Here is a 9,705-nt window from a genome sequence, read left to right as displayed (position 1 = left end):
TACTAAAAAATAATTTTTTTATTAAAATAACATTGATAACTTTAAATGAATTAATGTTATTATAAAATATTTTCTTTTTATGTATCTATTTAGTCAGTAATTTATCTTCAAATTCAGTTCTTTGTTTTCTGCTTATAATTAAATCTGAAAGTACATGAAGATTTTAGTGCTATTTTTATATTAATACCACATAATTTTGTTATTATATTTTAAAATAAATAAATACACAAAAAACATTATTATCAAAAATTATATTATATCTGAGAATGATAATTAAGTTAATTTGGAAAGTATGCATTTTTAAAACTTTAATCTTTTTTGTTAATCAATTTGTATATTCATTAAAGTTAATTACAATACAAAAAAATTAAAATGTTCTTTTAATTATGTCTTTAATTGAATGAATAAAATATTTTATTAATTCTACATTGAAATAAAATAAATGAATGCAATGAACAAATAATAACACAATTACAATTGAAACAAATTAGGATATTAAAAAACAATATATACAAAGGAATATATATTAACACTTTAATTATTTATTATTAATTAAAAAAATTAAAAATGTTAAAGCTACGCTTTAAAATTAACTACAAAATACCAATTCTTTTTGTTTGATATATAAATTATTTTGTGCAAACTTAAAAATACCCCAATTACTGAAAAAAACATTTAAAATTTTGTTATATTATTAAAATAGATAAAGAAAAAAAGGAAGTTTATTAAAAGTGTGGAACTGCGCAAATGACAATAATCTATAACTAATTGAGTTATCAAATAAATTTAATATACACCTTACACAGTTTTTAAAAACTTAATTATTAATTGGAACAAAAATATTAATACAAATTTTTAAACTATAATAACAAAAAAATTTTAATTTAATATAAATGTTTTTTAATTGGAAATAAAAAAAATTTTACTAATTAAAGATGTTATGTACAAAAAAAAACAAACAAAATATGTATTAAAATAAAACTTTTTTTATAAGTTTATTTTTAATTACAATTGATAAAAAAATTTTAATAAAGTTTCAATGTTTAAAATGATTTCATTGGAAGTTTTTAAAAAAAAAACACTTAATTTTCATATAAAATAAAAAGATATAAATAAAAACATTACTTTGAATTTTTTTTTAAAAAAAATTAATGCCTCATTTTTTTAAAAATAGTTAAATGTATTTATATTATTAGGTAAATTTGCAGTGATATTTTACATAATAAGACCATTTTAGATATAAATAAATCCACCTATACAAATGTTTTATTTAACCTTTTTTTATACATTAAACATAGATTTATTAATAATAAAATACGTTCTAATTAAAACTATAATTATACTTACAAAAAATAGTTTAATATTAAATATAACCTTTAATTTATGAAAATAATCTTTTTTATTTAAAAATAGTTTAATGCATTTATATGTGTAAAACTACCAATAAATTTGTATCATTACTTAATAAATCTTATACATTTCAAGTTCAATTGTTTAAATGTAAATATAAAAATAACACTTAAATGTGTTATAAATAAGAATTTATTAGTGTCAAAATAAACTTTTTTTAGCATTAAAAACTAATGATAAAAATAGCATAAATGAACTTAATAAATAACTTCCTATTTAAATTATAAAATCTACAAATCGCAATTATTATATTAAAAATTTTCTCTTTGTAATTAATATATATATATAAGTATAAAAAAACTGTAAGTGAAATAAAAATAAAATTTCTCAAAAAAATTTCCTTATATTTTACAATAAAATAAATTTTTAAATGAGTAATTGTTTTAATGGTAAACCTACATGATTAAAAAAGTTTAATTTATTAAATATAGTATATTTAAAAAAAAAAGAAATTATTTTAAAAATAATTACATTAAAATATATAATTTCTATGAAATAAAATTAATTCTTAATTATTTAATGACGCAATTAAGTTTAAAAATATTTTATAATTTAAAAATATATGTTAAAATGGAAATGAATGAAACCATTTCCGTTTTAATAAAAAAAATTTGTTTTTAAAATTAATAACAAAAACAGATATTAATTTTAGAGAATTAAAAAATAAATAAACAATTGTCATCAATTTATATTGTTCCAAAAAAAAAATATTATTATCACTAATCAATATAAAAAAAATTATATTAATTAGAGTTTTTTTCTTACATTTTTTGTTGATTTGATATATTTTAACAATTTATTTAAAGTATATTGAAACATATTTTTCTGTTTCATACTTCAAATTCTATATAATTTCAAATTGTTTCTCTAAAAATACTCATAAAAAAGTAAAAAAAAATTTTTATATACTAAAAAAAAATATAAAAAATTTAATTATATTAAATTAAAAGTTACTTAATAAATAATTAAAAAAAAAGTTATGTTATAATAATGATGTTGTAAAGTCGGTAACTTTTTAAAATAAATACACTTTTTTTATTTATTTTCGTAATAGTTTAAAGATTTAAATTTTTCTATAAATATAGTAGGAAAATTTATCTTATTTCTTTAGTTAAAATATTTCTATAAAACAGTAGGAAAAACAAATAACTTTTTTGTATTATATATATTTATTTTTTATTAATATTATGATTTTGTTAGTGAATTATATTTATATATTTTGTAACATTTAATGATAAGATGTCGTGTTAAGTAATAAATGTTTATAGAGAAAATTAATCTAAAAACATTGATATTCATTTTTATATATTAAAATTAATTTTGATACATTTTTTAGTTATAATTATTTAAAATTAATATGAAAAAATTTTAGTAATTGAATATGTTATTATTCTATTTATTTTTAGTACATAAACTAATTTTTTTATCCATTAATAATTGATACATTTACTTATTATTTTTACCTAAAAAAAAGTTTAAATATTTATTTCGATATGAAAATAATCTTCAAATTTAATAATTTTTTCCAAAAAGCAAAACATTTTTTTTTGCTATTTAAAAATAAATTCCATGTTATCATTTTTTTATACTTTTTTAAGTAGATCGTTTTTATTTCCAAAAGTCTAGACAGTTCTAATTACATATATACTGTATCATTAGTATTTATAAAAGAAAATATTTTATAAATCATATATAACAACTTCTATTTATTTAGACCTCATTTGCAGAAATTGAAACAAAAAAAAAAGATGAAATACTGTTTTTATGTACTTATAATAATTGGTTTTTTGGGAAACATCTATTGTGAAAAGAATAAATTTGATATTAGTGAAAATTCAAAAAGTTGTATTATTGATGTACCAATTGTAAATTAAATTTTTAGTTTTTTTAGATTATAAATTTTAGGTTCAACAATTTAAAGGCGAATGTATAAAGTTAAGTTTTAATGTTTATGGATGCGCCGCTGGAGTACATCTTGATCCTTTTAACAGTGATTGTATGAAGTTTCAAACATAAAAAAATAAAAGCTCAAATGTCAATATATTTATGGCATAAAGTAATTCTTGAGCATCTTTTATTTACAAAAAGTAATTGTTTAATTTTGTTTTCAATATATTTAAAACAAAAACTTTTTGCTCAGGGCATGTTGCAATTTTTATTTCAAAGTATTTATATAATTTTATCAATTTTTAATAAGATTTTGTATAAACAATTTAATGTATCTTTTTAAATTGGATAATTTTTTATAAATCAATTTAAATAATAGTTGAAGTAAGCAACATGTTATAGTATCTTTTTTAAAATTTAAATTGATAATAATTTAAAAAATATATTTTAATAAAACAATATTTTTATAATTATATAAATATTATTGTAAATTCATTTGTTTTGGAAAATAAAATTAAAATTTATAAAACTTTATAAAGAATTTTTAATAAATTTATTAAAAAGAATCAAATACTCTAGATTATAGATTAAAAAAAGGCTAAAATTTCATTTTTTTAATATAATTATTATATAAATAATTTAATCTATCTTTTGAATAAATTAAACTACTGATTAATTAGAATTTTTAATTTTATAAATAAATTAATAATTAATTGACAGCAAAAAAATACTTTTTATTATCAGAAAATATAATCAATTAAAATTATTAAAAAAAAATTTAAACTAATATATATATAACTGAGTAAGTATATTTAAACATTAAATGCATATATAAACAGTTTATTATAAAACTTTTAAACATTTTTTTGAAAGTTAAACTTTATTTAAAAAATATTTTTTATTCTGTCAAATAACTTATGTCAAAAAAAATTATTTTTTACTTGTAAAAAAAAAACTTATAGCAAAAATAAATTATTTTGAAAAGTAAAATTTTTAATAACAAAAAATAACTTTTTTTTTCTAATAATAAATAACGAAAATCAAATATTTATTTTTTTTAAAAAAAAGGGTTATTATATTATGAATAAAATCAACTTTAAATATAAAATCTTATCAAACTATCATTTTTAATTTTTAGAAAATTTTTTAGAAAATTTTTATTTGATTAAGACTATATTAAACGATACTATTTCATTTAAAGAGTCAAAATCAAACAAATGATAAAAATACTTTACGAAATAAAAATTATTATTTAAATTCATAATAATATAAATAAATTTTAAATGTTAATTCTTTACACATAACATCAATCGTATTATTATATAATAATTACATATTATATAATAATAATAATAATATTGTAATATATATATTCTTATTTATAAAATATTTTTTATTTTTCTACAAATTTTTATTTAATTTTTCTTATCAATTTTTATCAATTTTCTTATCATACTACATTTTAAAATATCTTTTTAGTCCACTTCATCCAGCAACCTATAAAATATTGTGAAATATATTAAATATTAGTAAATAAAAATAATAATGAAAAAATTATGGTTACTACCAGTGCTTCATGTAACTTTTGCATGTTTAGCATTTTTTTCAGGATATATTATAATTGTAGCAAAAAATCTTGTCAGTCCATTATTACCATATATTAGGTATTAAATTTTTTTTTTTAAATAACAATCTAATATTTTTTAGTGATGGTGGAGCTTATCCACCAGAAAGTGGAGTTTTTGGACAATTTCTTAATATAGCAGCTGCAATTTGTAAGTAAAGTAGAATAAAAATTATTATTTTAACTGTTTTTTTAAAATTAATTATTATTTTTTTGAATAATAATTTTTTTTTAGTAGGAATAGTTGTCTATGTACGTTATCAACAATTAGAAATATTTTATAACTACAATAAAACTGAAGATTTATGGAAAAAATTTAATATTACATTACTTATTATAGGATGGTTATCATCGTTTGGTATGTCGATTGTTGCAAATTTTCAAGAATATTCTGTACCTATGATGCATATTATTGGTGCAATGTTAAGTTTTTTTGGTGGTATTTTGTATGTTTGGGGACACATTTTTTTAACAATTAAAAAAAAACCAAAATTAACACCTAAATGGTTATTCATTTTAAGAATAATATTAGGTATATTATCTTTAATATTTCTTATATTTCATCTAATTACTCAATGGACTTTTGTATTTGTTGAGAAAGATAGTAATGGATTATATCCAACATTACCATCTTTTGACAAATTTGAAGAATATCCTAAAGATTCTCCATTTTATGCACGACATTTAGTAACTACATTCTCAGAATGGATACTTGTATTATCATTAGAAGCTCATTTTTTTTCCTATTCATTTGAATTAAAAGATTTTATGGCAAATATAATTACAGTTGAATATAGAGGAATAACTACTAATACTAATGATCGTTTTGATATAAGGACAAACAAAATAATCAGAAGACAATCAGATATTTTTATTTCAAATGTATTAGAAAGTTTTTAAGTATTATATTACAAGATAATATTTGTTTAATTTTTAACATTAACTTAAAATAATGAAAATTCTATGATTTTTTCTATTAAATGATAAAAAAAGAAAAATGACAAATAGTATTTAAACATATATATCAGTGGAGCATCTATCTATATGATGAAACATTTTTTTAACTATTTCAATTCTTTTAACAAAATAAATATATTTTTTAATATAAAGTGAGACTTTCAAGAAATATAAAATATCATATATAATGGTTCTCAAATGGTTTAAATAACTTGAAATACGAAGTTATTATTCAAAAGAATTTTAAACATTGTTGCAAAAAATTTACTTAAAAAACATGTACAAAAGCAAAAGATGTTTTTGAATATTTTAATAAATATTTTATAAAAAATTTATATTTCTCCTAAAATATTTATAATATTTTTGAGAATGTTAGTTATATATTTTATATACCTAAATTATAAGAAAAAAATTTGATTTGCTAAATCATCTATCTTTTACTAAATTAGAATAAAATAATTTTTTAACAAAATAACATTGAGATGTTTGAATAAATTTGATAAAGAAAAAATATAATTTAATCAAGGTCTAATTTGCTGTATAAAAGTATTTACTATTTTTGCATTTGACAAACATTATAAACATTTTTAAATATTTTTAATTGTTCTATATAAAATTAATATTTTTTATAATAAGTATATCATTTTATTAAAAAGAATATAATTAGTAAATTGAAATTATATTAATTAAAAAGTATCAAATTGATTTTAATGTAAAAATGCAAGTAATTTATTATAAATGATCACAATTATATCTTACTATATAATTATTTATACTAATTATAAAAAAAAAAAAACAAAAAGATATAAAAAAAAACATGGTAAAATTTATATTATAACTTAAAACAAAAATACAATTAAAAATAAAAAATAAACTAATTAATTTGAAAATTTATTTACTGTAATTAGGTTTGTTAATTAAAAATTAAATTTTGAAACAATTTTTTGAAGTTTTCTTTTATATAAATAAAAAAATTAATTAACTTATAGTGAAAAATTAAAACAGTAACAAATATTTAAATCTATTAATTTTTTTCTTAATTATAAAAAGATATTTAAAAATTTATAAAATTAATAATGGCATTTTAAAAATATAGTAAAAATAGATTTACTCGCTTATAGAAATTTAACTAAGCTTCAATTTCAATTAATTGCGATTCTTTTGTTATAGATGATTCAGAAAGTAAATGTTCCATTTCTTTTGATAAAACAGCAACTGATGTTGGTTGTTTAAGAAGAACTCCATTAAGACGTATATTAGAATTATGTGTATTTGTTGGAATATTTCTATTATTTGGTGTTTGTGGTAAAAATCTTGTTGTTTGAATTGTTGTTGGTTGACGTCTATTTGTAAGTCCAAATCCTCTTGACATACCACGTATACGTTGGAAATTTCTACGACGTCTTTGACATGTTACACATGAAATTCTAATACTATTTAAACCAACAACATTATTTTTATATAATGGATTTGGCCAATTAGGACATTGTCCTTCACGAATTGAAAATGCTGTTGATGGAATAAATTGACAATGTTTTGTAGCAATATCAAATATAGCTACAGCACAATTAAATTCATGACATGTTCTAGCACATTGATCAACCGAAACAACAGCAGCAAAATGTGTAAATTGTGTTTGAAGATCTTGTGATGATGGAACTGATGTAAGATAGAAAATTGATGCACGACAAACACCTGTACGTAAATTTTGAGAATTTCTTGGATTAGGTTGTTGTGGAATGAATGGACGAGCTGGTCTTGAGGTAGAAGTAATTAATGACAATGTTGGGAATGTTTGTGGTTGTCTTGTTATAAATGGTCTTGGAGTAGTAATAATACGTTGTGGTGGTGGTGTTGAGAATCCAGTACGTGTTTGTAAAACGGGTTGTGGTCGTAAATTTTGACGGAATGTAAATTGTTGTTGTGGTAAAGGTTGTACAACATTTGGTCTAGGAGCAATTTGTGGTGGAATTGTTTGTTGAATTGGAATTTGTTGTGGTACAACTCTTGATGGAACAAATGATTGAGGAGCAATATTAACTGGATTAATTTGTGGTATTCTATTATTTTGGAAAGTTCTTAAAGTTGTTTGAGGAACAAATGTTGTAGTTCTTGGAGTAAATATTTTTCTTGTTGTAGTTGGTCGTCTAGTTGTAGTTGTAGTAGTAGTTGTAGTTGTTGTGGTAGGTTCTTCTTTATCAGTTCTATACAATTTTGGTATGAAAATTGGTGATTCTAAAAATTAAAAAAATAAAAAAATGTTTTTTTTTGTTTAATTAAACTAATTATTATTCTATATTTATTGTTTTTTTTTAATGTCATAATTTAAAATACCTTTTACTGGTTCAACAATCTCTTCGTCATATGCTCCAAATATGGTATTATCTTCATTAACTAAATATCATATTATAAAATCAACAAATTTAGAAACATTAAAACATACAATCACTTATATCATCAACAACTTGACTGGGTTGAACTTCATCAAGAATTGCTTTTTGTACACCATCTCTTGCTGCACCAATTTCTAAAAAAAATATTTATTACCATAAAATTTTTTTTAAAAAAATATACGTACTAAATAATCTTTTTTTTTCACCATCAATTTCAATTGCATTATTAGAAACAAATACAGGTGCTGCAAAAATTTTTGTTTGTGCTGGTTGAACACTAAATAAATTTTAAAAAAAAATTTATTTTTTTTAATTTATTAATTTACCTTAACTGTTGAGAAAAAATTTTGTGAGATAACAAAATTATTAAGAATACTGATGAAAAGATAGATTTCATTTTATCTATAATAATAATTAATAATTATACAACATTAAAAATATTTAAATATTCATATAAAATAAAATAAAATTTCAAAATTTCTTAATATCCTTTATTTTATAAAAGAAAACAGGATTTTTATTAATTTTTATATCTAAAAAGTTTAATTTGCTTATTTAATAGAATTTAAATAAAAGTTATGTGAAAAAAGTTTTTATACAAATAAAATCAAAATCTATTACTAAGAATAATAAAAAAATTAAAGAATTATATGAATAGAAACTCATTTTAATGATGAGTAGGTAACGATTGCCATAGTGTAACAAAAGTAAAATTACAATGATTAATTTAAGAAAAAGATATAGAAATACTAGTTTATATTTCAACGGTAAGTTAAAAATTACAATGTTTGAAAAATAATTAATGATACTTATTTATATAATTGATAATATCAAATGAAATAACTATAAGTGGCAGAAAAGAAACAATATTGGTTTTAAAAATGAAACTTTGAAGGCATCAATATAGCAATAATGAGAATTGCGCGAATATTGTCTTTAAAATAAAAATTTAGATATAATTGTGAACCGGTCTAAAAAGTTTTCAAAATATATTATAAAAGGAATGTAATAAATAAAATAGGAATAATACATTGCTTAAAAAATATTTAAATTCTTCTAGATAAAAGATATAAATTTAAATTTAAAAAAAAAAAATTTTTGTTATCTTTGAACTAATATCTTTTGATTTATATAAATGTATACATAATATTAATTTTAATCTTTTCACTAAATATTACATATATAAATTTTATATAATTAAAATAAGGAAATGGTAATAGATTTAATCATTCAAGAAAATTATTATTAGATCCAAGCAATAAAGAAAATTCAAATAGATAGTGGATAAACTAGTTAAAATATACCATTTCCTTTAGTGTTAGTTTACTGTCATTTTTAAGATAATTTATTTATAAAATCTGAAACATTTAACTTTTTATAAATTATAAAATTAACAATATTATAAAAATTTTTCTAATACCTCATATGTAATTA

General features: G+C 18.1%; 3 protein-coding genes across 3 annotated transcripts; 2 read left to right on the top strand and 1 right to left on the bottom strand.

Moving 5' to 3' along the window:
• Window positions 1–3,158: 3,158 nt before the first annotated feature.
• SRAE_X000202600 (Hypothetical protein) lies at window positions 3,159–3,426 on the top strand (the record flags this gene model as incomplete). Its single annotated transcript, XM_024643141.1, has 2 exons — window positions 3,159–3,275; window positions 3,316–3,426. The coding sequence occupies 2 exons, from the start codon at window positions 3,159–3,161 to the stop codon at window positions 3,424–3,426; spliced, it is 228 nt and encodes a 75-aa protein (XP_024499497.1).
• A 1,416-nt stretch (window positions 3,427–4,842) lies between these two features.
• SRAE_X000202500 (Frag1/DRAM/Sfk1 family-containing protein) lies at window positions 4,843–5,821 on the top strand (the record flags this gene model as incomplete). Its single annotated transcript, XM_024643129.1, has 3 exons — window positions 4,843–4,961; window positions 5,005–5,072; window positions 5,157–5,821. 3 exons carry the CDS (start codon window positions 4,843–4,845, stop codon window positions 5,819–5,821), a joined length of 852 nt encoding a protein of 283 aa, XP_024499496.1.
• A 1,186-nt stretch (window positions 5,822–7,007) lies between these two features.
• SRAE_X000202400 (Hypothetical protein) lies at window positions 7,008–8,668 on the bottom strand (the record flags this gene model as incomplete). The annotated part of the gene is made up of 5 exons (XM_024643118.1): window positions 7,008–8,113; window positions 8,213–8,272; window positions 8,322–8,405; window positions 8,457–8,548; window positions 8,598–8,668. 5 exons carry the CDS (start codon window positions 8,666–8,668, stop codon window positions 7,008–7,010), a joined length of 1,413 nt encoding a protein of 470 aa, XP_024499495.1.
• Between the last annotated feature and the right edge of the window lie 1,037 nt (window positions 8,669–9,705).

The sequence above is a fragment of the Strongyloides ratti genome, scaffold srae_chrx_scaffold0000004 (genome assembly GCF_001040885.1).
Source record: "Strongyloides ratti genome assembly S_ratti_ED321, scaffold srae_chrx_scaffold0000004".
NCBI classification, from domain to species: Eukaryota; Metazoa; Nematoda; class Chromadorea; order Rhabditida; family Strongyloididae; genus Strongyloides; species Strongyloides ratti.
This window is presented reverse-complemented; position numbering and strand designations above follow the sequence as displayed.